Source organism: Drosophila pseudoobscura, chromosome X (assembly GCF_009870125.1).
Source record: "Drosophila pseudoobscura strain MV-25-SWS-2005 chromosome X, UCI_Dpse_MV25, whole genome shotgun sequence".
In the NCBI taxonomy this organism is placed as follows: Eukaryota; Metazoa; Arthropoda; class Insecta; order Diptera; family Drosophilidae; genus Drosophila; species Drosophila pseudoobscura.
Window position 1 is genome coordinate 43,615,676 of NC_046683.1, and position 19,058 is coordinate 43,634,733.

General features: G+C 47.0%; 4 protein-coding genes across 4 annotated transcripts in view; 2 read left to right on the forward strand and 2 right to left on the reverse strand.

The window, feature by feature from the left end:
• The window catches only part of dlp (glypican dally-like), a 35,215-nt gene extending 22,831 nt beyond the window's left edge, over positions 1-12,384 (reverse strand). Inside the window, exon 1 of the mRNA XM_033382473.1 lies at positions 11,355-12,384. Coding sequence (XP_033238364.1) covers positions 11,355-11,664 — 310 coding nt within the window. The 5' untranslated portion in view covers positions 11,665-12,384. The remainder of the gene's footprint in view (positions 1-11,354) is intronic.
• A 1,490-nt stretch (positions 12,385-13,874) lies between these two features.
• On the forward strand, positions 13,875-16,222 carry brv3 (brivido-3). Its single transcript, XM_002134737.2, has one exon. The coding sequence runs from the start codon at positions 14,028-14,030 to the stop codon at positions 16,200-16,202; it is 2,175 nt and encodes a 724-aa protein (XP_002134773.2). The 5' UTR covers positions 13,875-14,027; the 3' UTR covers positions 16,203-16,222.
• A 68-nt stretch (positions 16,223-16,290) lies between these two features.
• Positions 16,291-16,964, forward strand: LOC4813097 (nucleoside-triphosphatase THEP1). The gene is made up of 2 exons (XM_001353174.4): positions 16,291-16,380; positions 16,435-16,964. Exons 1-2 carry the CDS (start codon positions 16,332-16,334, stop codon positions 16,959-16,961), a joined length of 576 nt encoding a protein of 191 aa, XP_001353210.4. The 5' UTR covers positions 16,291-16,331; the 3' UTR covers positions 16,962-16,964.
• Positions 16,962-18,722, reverse strand: Polr3E (RNA polymerase III subunit E). The gene is made up of 3 exons (XM_001353175.4): positions 18,580-18,722; positions 17,465-18,520; positions 16,962-17,402 (listed from the first exon to the last, which is right to left on the reverse strand). The coding sequence occupies exons 1-3, from the start codon at positions 18,610-18,612 to the stop codon at positions 17,061-17,063; spliced, it is 1,431 nt and encodes a 476-aa protein (XP_001353211.3). The 5' UTR covers positions 18,613-18,722; the 3' UTR covers positions 16,962-17,060.
• Between the last annotated feature and the right edge of the window lie 336 nt (positions 18,723-19,058).

A 19,058-nucleotide genomic window follows, 5' to 3' on the forward strand; every position in this document is an offset into this window, starting at 1 on the left:
TGCCCCGGCCCCGGCCCCTGCCCCCGCACCTTGTGCCTTCCACCAGTTTGTGCCTCTTGAACATGAGTCGAGACTTACGAAATTCGCATTCACGTTTTGGCTTTTTACCTTTGCGCCTATTTATCATCAAATGCAGCCAGATGGGAGGCGCAGGGGGGGCGCAGGGGGGGCATGCCCCAGCCAGTCCTGGAAATAGAAGAACCTGGAATACCCTTAAGAAGTCCAGGAATGCCACACAGAATGCATATTTCATTAGGTTTTTGTTTGCTCTACAAAAAAAAACGTTCTACACGTTCTCAGGGGCCCAGCCCCAGCAAATGATCAGAGAAAAAACTCTGCCCCCCTCCCCCCCACCGACGAGGGGAGAGTATCAATGGCATAGGCCCAGCCATAGGCACAGCCATGCAAATGCACTTGAGTAGCAAAAACCAGAGACGTCGACATGTGATACCATTTAAACCTGGTAAGAGCGAGAGAGGGAGAGAGGGAGAGTGCGAGAGGGAGAGGGAGATGGAGAGACGGGACGGTGCGCTCTGGCCTGGCAACGAATGCAATCAGGCAGAATTGTTGCCAACTGTGTGCTCTGCATTCCAGCATTCGAGCATTCCTGCTCGACTTCTTCTCGGGGCTTGGACCTGGACCTGGTCTTGGTCTTGGTCTTGGACTTGGACCTGGTCTTGGTCTTGCATCCGAAAATAGCGTGAGAAAGCAAAATATTGATTCAGAGCCCAAGGAACGCAGAGGGCCGGCCGTGTAGAGGGCGATATGCAAAGCGCGATTAAATTCCTGGCCCCAAAAACCGGCTCCTGCCTGGAATTGGCGAGCTGGGGGCTGGGGGCTGGAGCTGCTGCTGGGGCCAGTCAAAGGTGCTAAATGAAGTTCTTAATTAAGTGCGAGTGGCAGCGAGAAACCAGGGGAGGGGGGGAGCAGGGGCAGCAGGGGATTCCAGAGGAGGAGGGAGTAGCGGACAAGTTTTATTGGCACGTCGTTAGCTTTTGGCATCCCTTTCCCTTTATTGCATAATTTGTTAATGAGTGGCTAGCGGGTGGGGCGCGGGGGGGGCAGGGAGAGATGACAAATTAGCATTGAAATTGGTTGAAAACGGAATGCGTGGGAATGGAATGCCACGGGGAGTGCGGAAAAAAACAGTCTTTCCCTTTAAAGACACAAAAAATGAGGGGGGGAACGATGAGAGTTGCTGCTGCGACCGCAACTCTACATTTATACCCGATACTTAGGCAGTACGGCTCTCCTCCGGCAGACGGCGCTAATATTAAACGACCCGACAAAGAGTGCGTGCGAGAGAGACAAAATGTTTGATATTTATTGAATAATTATTATTACAATTATTATTCTTGATTTTTTTAATAATTATTATTCTTGTATTGTATTGAATAATTATTTTTAAAAATATTATTCTTGATTTTTATTGAAAATTTATTATTATAATTCTTATTCTTGATTTTTTTTAATAATTATTATTCTTGTATTGTATTGAATAATTATTATTATCTTGATTTTTATTGAAAATTTATTATTATAATTCTTATTCTTGATTTTTATTGAATAATTATTATTCTTGATTTTTTTTGAATAATTATTATTTTTATTGAATTTTTATTCTTTTTTGATCAAAATATTTATTATATAATTATTATTTTTGATTTTGATTGAATAATGATTATTTTTGATTTTTAATGAGTAATTATTTTTTTGGATTCTTATTGTTTAATTATTATTTTTAATTTTTAGTGTTTTTATTTTTTATTTTAAAACTCTAAAAACTTTTTTAAAAAAAAGGGTGGGGGAACGAAATTTTGAAATATACGTTTAATAGTGAGATCTAACAGGAGTGTGGATACCAAATTTGGTTACTCTAGCCTTAATAGTCTCTGAGATTTGTGGATGCCCCAGCTTTGCATCCTTTGCGAGGGGCGAAAGGGGGTGTGTCGAAATTTTGAATCAAACTCGTCAAAGTCCGATATCACAGGAGTGTGGATACCAAATTTGGTTGCTCTAGCCCTTACAGTCTCTGAGATCCTTGAACTCTCATTTTTATACAATTATCGTTATATAAAAACACCCATTTGCCAGACGGTATTTTCTCTGAAGGGTCCTTCATTCGTTCGTGGGGCCCATTCCGTAGGGCCCGAATGGAGGGGAGGCCCTAGAGTCTCTCGTAATTAAGCGACATTTGCCGACAAGTTGGAGATTACCATAAATTATATGTGGAATGCAGACACAACAAAGGAGCAGCCACACAGCCACACAGCCCCACGAAAGATACTCAGATACTCAGATACTCGGCGGCAGAGTGGCTGAAAATGTGCGCAACCGCAACCCGCGCACCTGTCAAACTGGAGATAAAAATACAAATTATGATTATGTACTCGAGACATCAAAGTCGAGGGGATGAGCGGTCGAAGGGGGGCAGTGAAGGGGGCAGGGGGTACTCCGGCCTAAGCGTTGGCGTGTGGTAATTGCTGATCATCAAATGTATCTTTTTGTTCTCGAGAGCTGTCTTCTAATTATTAGCGCTAATTCTTTGTACATCTCAAAAATCTCATCGGCTTCAGGCCCGTACGTACTGTCTGTCGCTCGGTTGATTGAAAGATGTGCCTAATTGATGGTGGAGAGAGAGAGAGGGAGCACAAGTGGGCACCGGGGTAAGGGGGCACCGGGGTAAGGGGGGACCGGGGGACATCATCAAGTGCGTGTCATTGTGTAATTTGGGCTTGATTATTATTAATTTGCAGACGCCGCTTGCCACCAGCGGATCCCCGTTGATCTGTACAGGAAATGGCGGCAGGGGGTAGGGGGAGGGTGAAGGGGTAAGGGGTAAGGGGGAGTACTTACCTGCAAAAGAAAGCAAATGAAAATTGTATTAAATCACATTTGAAGATGGCCCTGGATTACGTCCAAGTGCGGCAGATCATGCAATGCTTTTATTATTGATTTTTAATGCCCGAAAGACCTGAACAGACTCCCGGACTCCCCGGGAGTGGAGTGTTTCGGTGGGTGGGGGGGGGGGGGGGGGGGGGGGGGGGGGGGGCAAACATTCATGTAAATTTCTCAGAGCCAAAGAGCCCCCAAAGAAGGTTCAAGGAGTCGGCGAGTCAGTCGGCGGCGGCGGCAGTCGTCAATTGACGCTTTGTTTTATAACTTCCCAGTCATAAGACAATAAACAACAGGTCTCCATGGCCGCCGCCCCCACCTCCTGTACTCTCCATGGAGAAGGGTTCTCTCTCTCCCTCTCTCTCTCTCGCTCTCTGGTGTCGGCTGCTTAGGTAGTTTCTGGCGATCCGAGACTTCTTGAGCAGGTTCACAAGGCGCCGACGCCGTCGAGGAATGAGGACTGAGGACTGCGGACTGAGGACTGAGGAGTGGAAACCACCAAAGGTGGTGACTGCTGTAATTGTTGCTGCTGCTTGTTGTTGTTTCTTGGTAAAAGGTGTTGTAGATACAAATACACATGGGACGGGGACTGGGTTTTGGGAGTTACAACTCTCTGCGGGTGAGGGTGCGGCTGCGGGGTCTGGCTCTCTGGGTTTTCCGCTGAACTTGGCTCTCAGCCGCTTGACGCGATCGCAGGCCAAAGCCAGGACTGGTGGGCCCTAGACTAGGGTTGGACCTGGAATCGGAGTCAATCGTTTGGAACATCTCACTTGTGGCGCAGTGACAGACTGAACGGTGCTGGGGGGCTGGATGACTCCCTTCACAGATCAATGGCCAGCAGATGCTATGGCAAAACTTTCATCAGAAAACCTTCGGGATCTGCACATTGCACAACATCATCAACATTTTATCCGCAGCAAAACAAAAAATAAAACCTCAATCTCGGATAATTGAAACCCCAAAGTGAAACGAGGCCACAACCGCAGCTCCAGCCACAGCCCCAGCCACAGCCAGCATTTAGGCATTGTCCAAGGCGCAAAAGAAATCTGAAAGATACCGACTGAGCGACCAGAGAGGAGTCCACATCATTACAGTGTAATGTTCCATCATGCTGCTCCCCCCTCCCCCCTCCCATCTCCCGCTCCATCTCGGACCACTGCCCGATCCCAATCCCGTTCCCGTAATGGCAGCGAAACACGCGTCCCATAACGGTTTTAATGAAACACATAAATTCAGGTTGAGTTCCTTTCGGACGCCTCTCGACCCAGGCCTCGTCTTGGGTGAGCCTCCAGACGCCATTCCATCGATATCTCCCTGTCTCTCTCTCTCCCTCTCCCTCTTTCACCCGATAGCTGCCTCGTGAGCGCGTGAGCAGTTTACTTAAAAGTATCTTTTCGAATTGTTTTCATTCATTTTCGTTCAGTCTCTTATTAACTGCAATTTTGCTGCTTGAATTACCAAAAAAAAAAAAAATAACCAACAACAACAACAAAAAAGAAGAAAATCAAAGCGATCCAAAGAGAGATTTAAGTGGATCCGAAAAGGGGGTGGCTGAGGGGGTTAGGAGGAATACAAATATATATGCATACACCCAGAGAAAAAAAGCCGTGACATTTTAATATTTACACTAAGAAAATTAAAACAAAAATATACTTGATTTAAATATGTTTCGTAAATAAAATGCAAATATTTTCAGATTTAAATTAAATCTATTTCGTACTCAAAATAAAAATATGACGTGTTATTTTCATAGTTGAAACACAAATATTTCCATATTTAAATTAAATATATTTCGCATTTAAGATACTAATATTTTCATATTAATATTAAATATAAATTTTTTGTATTTAAATGAGATATATTTCATATTTAAGTTAATTATATTTCACATTCAAATTAAATATATTTCGTATTTAAATTCAATGTTTTCATATTTATAATTCAAATATTTTCACATTTAAATTAAATTAATTCCGTATTTAAATTAAATATATTTCGTATTAAAATACAAAAATATTTCGTACTATTCTCGTAATTAAAATACAAATATTTTCATAATTTTAAATGAAATATATTTTTCATATTTATATTATATTGTTTATTTCATATTATTATATATTTCATATTTAAGTGAAATATATTTCGTATTCGAATAAAATATATTTCCTACAAAATGTAATATAAATAATATATTTTCAAGTGTTTTTATATTTAGATTAAATATGATCCGTGAATAAAAACGAATTTTGAATATTTTTTTTTCAATCACATTAAAATCAAATCAAATTTTTAATTTCCCGTATTTTTGCATGTAAAAAACCGAATTTTAAATTTAAATATGGGTGTTGAGTGTTTTATAAATGTATATATTGCCCTTTTCCCCCCAATTCCCTTGCCGATAGTTGACCCAGATGCTTGGATACTAGAAGGACACGATATCCTGCTGGATCCCGTTGATCCTTTTTGCACAATTTACGAACTGAATGGAAATGAGTTACAGCGATGGAAGCGATGGATGATGCCGACAAAAGATACGGCTCTGTTTCTGTATCTCTTTCGGGCTCTGTTTCTGTTTCTGGCTCTGTTTCTGGCTCTGGCAAATGGCCATAAAGAATCCAACACTATGGAATGAAGGAAGGCCACTCAACTGTGAAACAGGTAACCCCCGGAGGAGGCGGAGGAGGAGGAGGAGGAGGAGGACTGCCGCCAGACAGGATACACACGAGAGCAGACCGTCGGTAAAACTACAAAAAAAAAACACAAACCAAAAGATGAATCGGAGTCGAGGTGAAAGAAGAGATTTTCTTTATCTCTCTCTCTCCCGCTGCCGCTCCCCCTGCCCCGCTCCGCTCCGCGTTTTATCTGCGTATCTTTTGCTGTCGCTGGTCTTTCATTCGATTTCAATGAACCTACCTTTTGCCGCAAAATGTTGCAACTGCCACCCCGGCGAACAGCCAAAACAAATAGCTGATAAAAAATGCAATATGTATCTATGAGATACTGCGATACACCAAAATCAATACGACAATGAGGACAACTGCTTTGGGCCGGATTTCGTCTCATTGTTTGCTCTGTCTCCCCCCCCCCCTCTCTGATGCCGGAAATGTCTCTATTTGCCCTTCGATTGTGTCTCTCTCTCTCTCGAGGAGGGGGGATCTGCAGGATCCTCTTCGCATATCATAAACTGCAAGGCATAAACATTTTAACGTCTATCTTCTGGCAAAGACATCTCCGGGCGTGGGAGTGGGCGTGGGCCAGCGGCCATCCACCGAGAAACTTGTTTGGGGAACAGCCGGCAGGCAGGCAGGCAATATCTGGTTATAATGCCAAGCGCCGCGCCGGACTTGGACGTGGAGACGTCTTCTTCTTGATCTTCTTCTTCGGCGGATTGTGTGTGGGTTGTTGTCTTCCAAATTTATCGACTTCTACGCATTTTTTTGTTGTATTTTGGGACAGACAGCAGCGCTGACGGGTTTCCGGTAGCTTTTGGTCAATAAAACCCACAAATTTATGGCCATCGAAACTTTGTTCATTGTAAAATATTTTACACACGAGAATTAATTTGTTTCGAGACGCGTTTTTTGTATTTTCTATTAAATGGGCATTTAATGTGTTTTGTATAATAAAATTGTCAACAGATTTAAGACGATGCGAGGCAGGGCTGCCTCTGAGGAGGTGGAGGAGGATTAGGACTAGCAGATTATGGAACCTTTTTTCTCTTTGTTGCTCGCTTGAGCAATCCCTGAGCTGCACATTCATCTCCACTTGAGCATTTGAGCCAGAAACTGGACCAAAACTAATTGAAAACCATTATTTGCCGGATTAGGAGAGCGAGGAGTGCGAGGAGAGCACAACAAATGGCCAAGGTTATTTGCATGGAACCGAACCCGAACCCGAACCCTTAACGAACTGTAGGAAATTGAATCCGTAGCCGAATCCGTATCCGTGGCAGCAGAGGCAATTGCATTTTATTGTAATTGCCACTGAGCAAAGATCCTACGGTTTTTGGCAGCCAGCGAGAAGGTCTTGAACTTTAGGGCACGCACGTAGGGGCTGCCCGGCATTAATTACAGACTTGCCAGAGCCGCTCGAGGACGGGGCGGACATTCCAAGGCGTAGCATCCCCCTCCCCCCCCTCCCCGCGGCTATCTGCAAAGTGTAATCAAAGTAGGTGGCGCAAATTAACAAATCTTTCGTGTGACCCAATTAAATCAGAGCCCAGAGCCGCCAGTCGGGTCCAGTCCGGGCCCCGAACGAGTCTCTCTCCGGCCTCTGCAGCAATTTGGCATTCGTCATGCCCGCCGCCGAGGGCCCACTCTGGCCTGGCCATGGGAAACAGCGTCTGAGGGAGTTACTGCATCGAAACGGCTAATGGGGTTGGGCCAAGATCTGGTGGCAGGCTGGAGCAGGAAATGTTCTGCAAAGATCCAAGGCCCTGATCCACTGTTTACCCCCCCTGCTCGTAGAGTCGGCATTGGTTTTGTGTGTGCCACACACAAGGGAGGCTCCAACTACTTAATTATCTTTTCTTTTACTTTTTGGGACTGGAGTGGAGTGGGGTGGGGTGGGGTGGGCTCTAATGGTGCCGCCAAAGCCCTTCCGCAGTGCCCCCCTTTTTGGCCATGTTGCTTATTAATAAACATGTTAAATGTAATTGTTATTTGGAGCTGGCTGCCGTTCGGGGGGCGTGGCCCGGGCCGTGGCTTGTGTAATTACCATCTACGGCCAGACCTAAACGGAACGTGAGAAAAGGCCCAAACGCCCGAGAGAGGGAGAGGGAGTGTGTGGAATATCCTTTCCGGGCGGGAAGGTGTTGGGTTAAAACCACACAAAATTAGCTAAAACTGTGCCTCCTGCCTCCAGCCCCCTGCCTCTCTGTGGCTCCCGAAAAGGCATTCCACCATTGGCTTTGTCCATATATGAAATTCATTGCTCGGACTCTCTGTTCCACTGGAATGGAAAATGGAATGCACGCAAGAACTTGTTTAAGGAGTTGCTTGCCTCTGAGACAGAGACAGAGACACAAGAGAGAGAGACAGAGAGACAGAGAGAGAGAGAGAGAGACAGTGTTGAGACCACACAGGCATTCATCTTCTCTCCCTCTCCCTCCCTCTCTCTCGCCTTAAAGTGGCCACGTTTGACCCGCTGAGGCTCCTAGGAATGACTCTGGGAATGTTTCTGGGTCTGCTCTTCGGCTTCGTCTGGGAATCTTCTTTGCAACTGCTCTCAACCTCTATTTTTGGTATCCTCCGCCGGAAAGAGAGGGGGCGATGATCGTTCTGGTTTCGTTTTCATTCACTTTATCCATCCATCGAATCATCGCCGTGATTCAGTGTTTGAAATTTCGCTGACGTTTTGCCTTTTGTTGTAGCCTCATTCCACGCTCGTTCCGAGGGATACACACACTCGTGCGAGTGTCGGCTAATTGCGCGATATTTATTCCCCAGATCGCCAGATACTTCCCCTGATCCCAGGGTTCGACGAGGAGGAGGAGGAGGCGGAGGAGGGCAAGTGTTGACTTTGTAGATCTTGAGTCTGTTGTGATTATATGGCCTCACTAGAGACCAACTAATGGCGATTCTTAGGACTAAATATGCTAATGTTGATCCTCGCCGATCCTTCCTCGATTCCTCCTTCCTCCACGGCCAAGGAATGCGACGACAATGCAGCAAAAGGGCAAACCGAAGCAGTTGTGGATGCAGAGCCACCGAGTGTCTGCCATTAGGTTTTGGTTGCTGGAAAATGATTAATAGTCATGCCTTGGCCCCACTGCCACTGCCACTGCCGCTCCAGCAACGGCGGCGGATGCAACGCCAACAAAATGGAGCAGCCGCCGCCAGTCTCCGGATTTGGCATCAGCTCCACTGCAAATTTCTTTTGGCCAAGACAGAGACAGGGACAGGGAGCGGGGAATGCTCAATCGTCTCTCGGTCTCTCGGTCTCTCCCTCTCTTCCTTGTCCGCTGATACTCGTATTATTTTTAACGATTTAATGTTTTGTGAACTGTTTAAATTGTGCAAACAATTTCAGCTAAGTGCCTGCCTACCACTGATGATGATGAGGCAGGAGGAGAGGGCGGGGTAGAAGATGGGCGAGAGCGAGAGCACAGGAAGTGCAGCTTTAATGAAGCGTTTAAGTGGCAGGCAGCTGTTGCATGGAAGGTGTCGGGCAGTTGCCCCAAGGAGCCTCCATGGACACTCCCGGGCACTGCGCATGCATAACTACCCTCAGACAATGTTGCGGCCCCAATGGGTCTGCCGCTCCATCAAAAGTCTGTTTGGAAATGGAAATATCGCTTTATCAGCGCCCAAGTATCACGCACACAGCCTCACGAGCAAAACTAACCTACATACTCGCACGACCAAAGAGAGAGAGAGAGAGGGATAGAGAGAGAGAGGGCAAAGTTACACAGTTTGAGGCCTGGGAACGGGTCCAAGTCGGGAGGGACTTTATCTAAATGCTGGCGCTTATCAGAAGAACGGGGATAAGGTGGGAAGAAGAGAAGACAGCCCAGCGCCCTCTGCCCAGCGCCCTCTGCCCAGCGCCCTCTGTCCTCTGTCGACGGCGAGATTTATGACTCACAGCGCGCATGAAGAAAGAAGCGAAAGAGAAAAGAGTAAAAAAAGAGCGAAGAGCAGAGGCTGTTTGGATAAGTTATTGATATTGTGAATGAGGGAGAGGGAGAGAGAGAGGGCCACAGACAGCGAGAGGTTCACATAAGAAATACCGACACACACACACACATACATGCCATGCACACATATAAAAATCCCAAACTGCATAATTTAAACGATTTCAATGACACCTTGATTAATATCAAAGACCAAACACAAAAGAGAACGCAAAAGAACACTGACCATCCCATCTCCCCACTCCACTCCACGCCACGCCACTCTTCCTCTCCACTCTTCTCTACCTGTAGCGCTCGCTCCTTTCCCCCTCAGACAGCAGTGCCGCCCCCCCCCCCCCCCCTGCCCCTATGCATTTCCATGAAATTATGAACGAAAACGCAATGCATTTGACCAAAAGATAAAAGCAAGAAAGGATGGAGACTAGGAGAACCGACTGGCAGATACCCTCGAATAAAAATACTTATTCTGGTTTCTGTGTCCGAGCGAGCACAGGGTACAAAAGCAAATCAAGAAACGCTGAAAACCAAAAATAAACAAAGGCAACACTCAGGTAAACGGGCAGAGAGAGCGAGTGAGAGAGGGAGAGAGGCTGCAACAGTTTACCTGGCCGCAAATCAAACAAAGCGCATGGAAGGGGAAGCGGGACTGCGGGACGGCGGGACAGCGGGACGGCAGGGCAGAAGATCAGAGAAGTGCACAAGAGAGCGGGAGAACGAGCGAGAGCGAGAGCGAGACCGAGAGAGTCATTGCAATTAAGCGTGATTAATTCAGGATTTATACAAATTAAGTAAAAAGCCACAGGCGGATCGAAACCATGGAAGGTAGCTCCATGCCTAGGCCGAGGTCGAGGCCCCACTCTCGTCCCCACTCCCACCGAACAGCTTGTAAAAGCGGTGTGACAACCTCCTTGCTCTCGCACTCCCAAAAGAGAAGAGCCGTTTTCCTTTCGAGTGTGCAATATCTCTGCTCCCAGCCGCTTTTGATACCCTTTCATCGCAGATATTACTCCGCTTGCCATTCAGTTTAACTTTTGAGTAAAGATATGCTAGGAAACATCGTCCAGAGACGACATTCGGAGGGTATCGCAGGCTTCGGTCTCCTATGCGCCGCACTTCATTCTTGTTTTTCGATCGAAAAGGAATTTCTCGAGATTTTTCAGCTCTGCTTTGGACTGGTCTTGGAAACTGGAACCCTTTGCTGGGAAGAGAGAGCGGCAGAGGGAGAGGCAGAGGAAGAGGGGGAGGGGCAGTCACGCATGCGCCAACAGCACCGCCGACTGGACACAGCGCTCTCCACCGGGGAATTCTGCTCTGCTCTGCTCTGCGCTGCGCTGCTCTTCCCTCTCATCTCTCATCGCTCATCGCCTCGGGCTGTAAAGGTATTCGGATGCTTCTCCTCTCTCCCCCGCCCCCACCGCGCTGTGTTGAATCTTTTTTGAGTTGATTTGCGTGGAATTTCATTTCCTCAACCGGGGGAGGCGAAGGGCGAGAGGCGGAGGAGTACGGCTGCTGCAGACGCAGACGCGGCATGAATCATGGGATCGCCCAATTCAAAGTTCTCTTTGTTCTTTGCTCTTTTCGATCTTCGGTCTTCGGGGCTTCTTTTCTTATCTTTCGAGGTTTAGTAATATTATGAAATGTTGTGTAACTCCTAGGAGTGAACAAATAACTTTTATCCGATCGAATCTTGAGGGGTCTTTTCTTTAGATTAACTTTTTTTCACCAAACTTCCCAATGGGCTCGAATCCGACAAATTAGAACCGAATTTTCCGAAGACTTACAATCAAATTGTTTCCCATAGAGACAGTCCGTTACCCACAACACTTACCGTTACTGGGCTTTTGCGGTATCTCATTGGCATCGATACCCCTGCCCTGGAAGATGTGCGTCACGGCGCTGCAGTTGGGGCTGAACTGATCGAGGATGGAGGGGGCGCCCCCGGCGGCGGGACTCGGGGCTGCCAGAGCTGCCACCTGAGGGGGGGATGCGGGGGCGATACCCTCCTGGGCCGTCACTGGGTGGCTGGGCAGGAGCAGGAGCAGAAGGCAGCTGAGTATCACAAGGAGGCCATTTGTTGCTGTTCTTCTTCTGCAGGGCGGACATTGTTGCTGCTGTTGTTTTTGCATGGTGGCACACATGTTGTTGCTTTTTTTTGCTTTGCACCCGGAAAAAAAAAGCTTATCACAATAGTGCGGCGGGGCGGCGGGAAGCAGTTTGCACAGCGAGAGAGAGAGTAAGCCCGATACAACGAGAGCGAGAGAGAGAGAGAGAGCGGACGACTCTTTACCGGCTTTTGCTGTTGTTTGAACGGTAAATATTTTCGGGCAAACGCTGACACCCCCACACACGCAAAAAAAATCACACTAATGCATCGCGTTTACTTTGTTGCTGTTTACCGGCGACGACCTTCTCGCTGTTGTTGTGTTGTTTTTTGTGCCTCAAACCTCAAACCAATCTCGAAAGTGCAAACGTTAGGCGACACCGACACCAAAAGAATTTGTCAAAAACCGATCGTACGAAATCTCATCTCACTTTCTTTAGCTTTTTTAGATCACGACGCGAGTTCGTTATTATTTATTATTTTTTAGAATATCAATGGATATTTTAGGGCCGGATTTTTTTATATTTTTATGGTCCATCAACGGACTTTCGTAATAAAAAAAAAAAAACTCGACAAGATTGTTTTTAATTTTTGTTAGTTATCAATAGATATTTTCGAGCCGCATATATGGACAACGCGCATTTCTCAATTCAAAAAAAATTCGACACTGTCCTGTTGTTTCATGGACGCGCAACAACCGCTTGGTTCAAAAAAATTGGAGGTTTTGATAATATTGTGTGCAGTGTGACCGCGAACTCATTGATAAAATATACCATCCGACCCTCAGCAATATACCAAAATATACCGTCTCATCTTAAAAATACACTGTAAATATACTGATGCATTGAAATTCTTTATACATATTCCTCGTTTTTGATATTCCATCGAATATTACAAGCTAAATGGATCTCTCAGCCCTGCCCACATAATTTTATCCAATTAATTAACCTATTTTCTACTTGATTGGTTTAATAAAAATACTTGCTTTTATTGGATTTCACCTAAAAAAGGCTTTGGCGAAAAAGGTCAAACAAAAAAACCGCAAGAGAGTAATCGTTCCTATTGCACAATTTTGATATTCCGTTGAATAATGCAGGCTTACTAAAAACTTCAGCCCTGCCCACATAGTGAATTACATTAAATCTCCAGGCAGAGCACTAGAGTTTTTGAAACCAACCGAGAGAGCCTACAGTATTGGAATTCGTTTGGCTTTGCAGTTTATGGCACCTCTAATATAGTTCATATATATATTAACCGGATATAAAATGAATAAATTATTGTATCCGTATAATCAGATTTTCTTCGACCGCATATAATTTTATAATTAGGTGGCCTCGCTTGCTGCCCTCCATTTTAAATTTACCGCCTATTCTGCTACGAAATCGCTATATCGCTCGATCCCAGGAAATACCATCGGTTGCTTTTCTAGTATTAATCGGTAATTCTGTTTTCAGATCTGACTAGTTGCAAAAACAGAGATGCCCCTATGGGAAAAGCATGCAGCGAAAGCGATTTATGTATGTGCTTTTTAGTTGGGGAGGAATATGATCGAGATAATCAGCTTTTTCTGCAAAAATGATAGAATCTTACACTTTTCATTTCATAATTTTTAGTTAATCAAGTATTGGTAATGAGTGTTTTTGAGAACTAGTCGGCGAACAAACAGCAGTAAAAAATGATGTCTCTTCGTTATCATACAAATATTATCCCTGATTTGAGTGGTGAAAATCCTTGTTGATTTAAGTACTAGGCTTTAAAAAGATCTGAAGATATAAGAAATAAGATATAAAATAAAAATAAAAATATGGTTAAATATATCTTAAGAATACCTTAAATATATTGCGACTATTATTAGCTTTTATCAACTTTAAAATCTTTCCAGTAATCGAACTCTACAAATGGTCATACGTCATGAAAAATGGTCATATAAAATTTGAATTGAATTGTTCCGATATTATTATTGTGCAACAGGTGCGATTGGTCTCCGAATTTTAGATAACCTATGCATTGCATTACTAATTGTCTACTAATTGTTACTAGTTAGCTACTGAAATTAGTCTGTTGTCTGAGTACTAGGCTTAAGCGATTTAATCTTTAGCCGATTGTCCTTTTCTTTGTATTGCTAAGCAACAACTACAGAGTTTAATCAAAATCACTTTCAGAAATCCCCACAATAAAGCCTTGTACTCAGATTATCGATATCGATATTCATGTTAAATGATACCTGGGTGGATAAAAAATTTGAATGGCCGTACAGATTTTTCGGTTACATATTATTAAAAAATTTAAACGGAACAGATTTAAGATAAAAAACCACGCGTTGTCAAATCGTAAATGGAGAATATTGTATAGAGAATCAAAGCAATCTAGAGGGTGTCAGAGTAAATATAATTGGGAAAAATGACGCCCTTTAGATCCCATTTAATATTGTTCACGATCACCATCTCTATTATTTTGATATGCATTGGATCGATCTTCATACGGTTCGGTTTCCACCAGGAACTGGTGCGGGACAAGACGAACGGCGTTAGGATCATCATGGTGTTGATGTTCCAGTACCTTGTCGGAGATCCCATCAAGTTTATCATCATCGCAGTGGATCGCACCATTTGGCCGCGGGATCATTATGTGCCGGACATGGACAAGAGCAGGCCGGAATACGATAGGGAGGACTTTCTGGTGCAGAAAGTGGAGCGGCAGCGGCGAAACCTGTTGATCACCTCGCAGTATCGGAACGAGAAGCTGAACGAGATGTACAAGGAGATCAGCAGGGATCTGTGGCTGTTCGGGCGCTACTACTTCTGGCTGATGCTGGCCATGCTGGCGACCTGGGAGCCGCGCGTCTACCGCAGCTCGGACATGATCAAGAAGCTCATGCTGTTCAATCACACGGACTATTATGGCCTCGAGGAGCTGGTGCACATCAATCAGCTATTCGACTACATCGAGATCAATCTGATCAACACCTTCGACACGAACTCCACCACCCCGGGCACCACCTTCACCAGCCCCCCCTGGGTGCACGCCGAGCAATGGGTGATGCTGGGCGTTATCCGCGTGCGGCAGCTGCGGCGGAGCAGCCGCAAGATCGGCTGGAGTGCTCCCGAATACACGGACTCGTCCTACCTGCCCGGCTGGCAAAAGCCCTACAAAGTGGTGCCGTACGAGGATCTGCACTGGCGCGTCACACGCCCCTGGGTGCCCATGAAGTGGTTGGCGATTGATAGCTTCCTGCTGAACTTCCATCACATTGGCTTCTTCGACTACTATCCGGAGCTGAGGGGCTACTCGACACTGCTGTCGCGCAGCAAAGTCAGCACCAAGATGGTCCTCGACTTCCTCACCGAACAGCACTGGCTCACAAGGAACACGTCGGCGATCTTTATAGACTTCACCATGTACAATGTGGACATGAATCTGTTCAGCGTGATCACGCTGCGCCTGGAGCAGCTGCCCTTCGGGGGTGTCCTGCCGCACGTGGGCGTGGAGGGGTACGTCCTGTTGCGGGACTTCGATCATCTCAAATGGTACGACCTGTTCGTCTATATGATCTACATACTGGTGCTGCTGCAGTTCGGGAAGGCGACGGTGAACAAGGTGTGGTACGATTCGCGCACCCTCAAGAACGTGTGGAACATCATGGACCTGCTGATATTCGGACTGAATGCAGTGGTCCTCTGGGTGATGTTCTTTCGCGCCTCGCTGGTCCGCTCAATGCTCAAGAATGTGAGCGTCTTCGGGAACATGGATTTTGTGGACTTTCGGCGAGGATCGCGGCTCGAAGGGCTCGTGCATATGCTGATCGGGCTGCTCATCTGTCTGACCACGCTGCGGCTGTGGCGGATCCTGCAGTTCGCGAATGTCTTTCATTTGTTCAACCAAACGCTGCGCATGGCCTGGCAGCCGGTGGTCAGCATGGCCATGATGATATTGATCTTTCTGTTCGGCTTCTGCATGATGATGGTCATCATCAATGGGAACAATAGCATCTATTTCAATCGCTTCTTCCAGAGCCTGATCACTTGCATGTGCTTCTCGTTCGGCTTCAGCTCCCACATCCATCCCAGCGAAATGTTCCACGGCGGCAAGGCCGTAGGACTGATACTGTACGCCATCCTGGGCTTCTTCATCTGCACCGTCCTGATCAATGTGTTCGTGGCGATGATCAACAACTACTTCACGATGGCCAAGGAAAGGCGCGACCTGGAGGAGGTGCAGCACCTTGACTTCTTTCAGTTCCTGCGCGTCGAGTATCAAGGCATATTCGATTTCTACATGCGTTTGCCCTGCTTTCGGCGGGGATACAAGCGAAACAAGCGCACCGTCAGTCAGAATATCAGCATCACGACGGACTACATTGAGCGGAAGATTCGATTCCAGCGTCGCCGCAAGAAAATCAAGATTGTGGATGAGGCCAAGGAGGAAAGCGACTTCCAGATGCGCGGCGAGCAACTGCTTCTCGTTGGCGAGCACATGGAGACCCAGTTGCAGCTGCTGCGTCTGCGGCTCTTCGGTGAAAAAGCTGAAGAAGCAATTCGTCCCAAACAGAAATGGCGTTTATTTAGTCGTGCATAAATATTTCGTATAGAACAAAAAAACCTCCAGCCCGCGCATTACATCTGTGTTTGTTTTTGGATGTCCGATAACATGCTATCGACATTTCTGCTGACGTTTCCCAACACTACAACACGAAACAATTATTAAATGGAAAAAACTAATATTTTAACGGCTATTTTGATCACAGGGCCCCCGGGTAAGTCTTGCCGTGCACCCAGCAATCTCCCCTTCATCTCCAGTATCCCTTCAGGTGTTGGCAAGACCACGTTGGTTCGTAAGATCTGCTCAAAGTTGAGCGAGCAGAGCAAGCTCCAGGGATTCTACACGGAGGAGGTGCGTGCCGATGGAAAAGGGCAGCGCATCGGCTTTGATGTGGTCACCCTGACCGGCGAGCGAGGAATACTGGCGCGGGAGCGGCCGCTGGACAACCTGCGACGCCCCAAAGTGGGCAAGTACTCGGTCTATGTGAAGGACTTTGAGGATCTGACGCTGCCACTGCTCGATGGCAGTCATTCCGGCTGCGAGCTCTTGGTCATCGATGAAGTGGGCAAAATGGAGCTGCTGAGCAAGCGCTTCGAAACTGCCATCGCCAAAGTCCTCCAGCAACAACGCCCCATTCTGGCCACCATTCCACAGACGACCCGCCAGTCTATGCCGCTGGTGGAGCGATTGAAGAGCGCCCCCGGCGCTGTCATCTTCGAGGTGACCAAGACCAATCGGGACTCCCTGGTCGGTCAGATTACGGAGCGCATTACACAGTGGAAATTTTTAACATAATAATCTTGTTGGTCTGTTTATTAGCACCCAAGGGGCCGCACCTCCTCCTCCACCACCTTCTTATCATCGTCAAATTTCCCAGTGGTCCCTGTGGTGGTGCTACGCTTCCGCTGGTGTCGTTGTGGCAGGCGGTGGCATGGCTGTTGAGGACTGGGACTCGCTTTTGCGGGTTGAGCGCTTGCGCACTCGCTTCGTCTCCTTGGCCCAGTCCATTTCGTTGTAGTGTTGCTCCGAGGCGCGCCAGTGTAGCTCCTGGCGCTGCACCAGTTCCGGATGCTTCTGCTCGAACTCCTTGTCCGGCGGCAGCAGCAGCTCCCAGCGTTTCGTAGTGTTCACTTTGGCCACGGTCCGCAGGACATCGAAGGTCTCCGCGGGCGGCAGCTGGGTGGCGGCCATCACCTGTGTACGGTGCAGGCACGACGTTCGCGAGAATCTATAGAGCTGCAGAGGGTCGGACATATATAGATAAATGAAGGATATGTATGTAATGTTTCAGGCCTCACTATATAGTCCCTGGCGCGTATCATTTGCTCGGCAGTGACACCGTTGGCGTGGGAAAGCATCTTTTCGGGAAAGACCACCTCCGATTTGGGCACCCAGTTGCCGTTCAGCAGAATACCGACCTGGGGCAGCAGGGCCAGCACCTTGTCGGGCGTCACATGGGGATCCACTTGCTCCATGAGTATCTGGAGGACATCTCCGAACGACAGCATCCTGGCGTCCTTGAGCAGGATACGCAGCTGGTCCAGCAGCGGCATAGTCTTCAGCATGGCCTTGTTGTACACGGGCAGCACACTGGACTCGTCCACCTTCTGCACGTTCTCGTTGTACGGCAGCAGCTTCTGCAGGTAGTCGCCGGAACTGAGGGTCAGCGAAAGGTTCGACTGGTGGTTGGTGGCATAGAGCTTCTGGCGTTCCAGCTCCACCGCGGCTGAGGTACGGGCGTGCCATAATGTCTCGCACCACGGCTCGTCGACAATGCGCTGGACAAAGCTGTCGTAGGTGCCACGCTCTTCCTTCGTCTTCTTGGATGCGGCTCCCTTGTCGCGAGCGAACTTCACTGTGACCTGCTGCAGCACCTCGTCGTCGTCCACATCGTCGTTTTGGGCCTTTTGCTCCGCTTTCTTGCGCTTGTCCTCCTTGTCGAAGTGGCTCAGGGCGGGCCGCAGCTGAACAATGCTCGTCAGCGGCGATAGGTGCATCTCCTTGTCCGCGTAGATGCCCACAATATACTTGGAAATGTCTGTCAGCGAGCGCGTGCTGGTGAAGGCCTGCTTGTCCATGATCCCACGCTTGTAGGTGGGCCGTTCACTGCCCTTCGACGGCAAGGCGCCGAATGTGTTCTTCCCGTCGGCGGCCACCGCGAACTGCTCACCCTTAAAGCGATCGTAGTGTTTCGATTCCGTGTTCAGGGCGAAGTCCACCTTGACTTCCTGGGTGAACGGCTTTACGCAGCAGTTGATGACCACGGACTCGTCGTGGTTTGGCAGCTCCGTCTTTGTGGGGTATTGGAAAAGGTACAAGCTGTCGTGCAGGGTCTTTGACAGAAACACGGGCATCTGGGGGGGATTCGCAATTGAGTTATGGCTGCAAACGTTGGTACTCCACTCGGACTTACCTCCTCCACAATCGGATCCTCCTCCTCGTCCATTTTTAATTAATAAAATTAGCTAATTTTTTGTTGATTTGAGGAGCACTTAATACCGCATGCCACCAGTGTGACCGCAGACTTATCGATTAAATATACCGTCCGACCCTCAGAAATATACCGAAATATATATATATAAAGTTATACGATTAACAGATCAATTTTCTACTTGACTGGCTTACTTTAAATAATTGCTTTTATTGGATTTCTATATAACGTTGAAAATGAATTTCAATAGATTGATGAAATTGACAAAATACTAGAAAACCACAGCCGAAAAATACTAAAACATTCAAAATACTGAATCTTAAGTGCTTTTCCAGCACTTGTTGCTTTGGAAGACAGTGGTCGAAGAACAAAGAAAACTCTACAAAAAACATAAATAACACGGCGAAAACATTGATATTAATTGGTTATAATACCATAAGTAACTAACTGAATTGTATCAA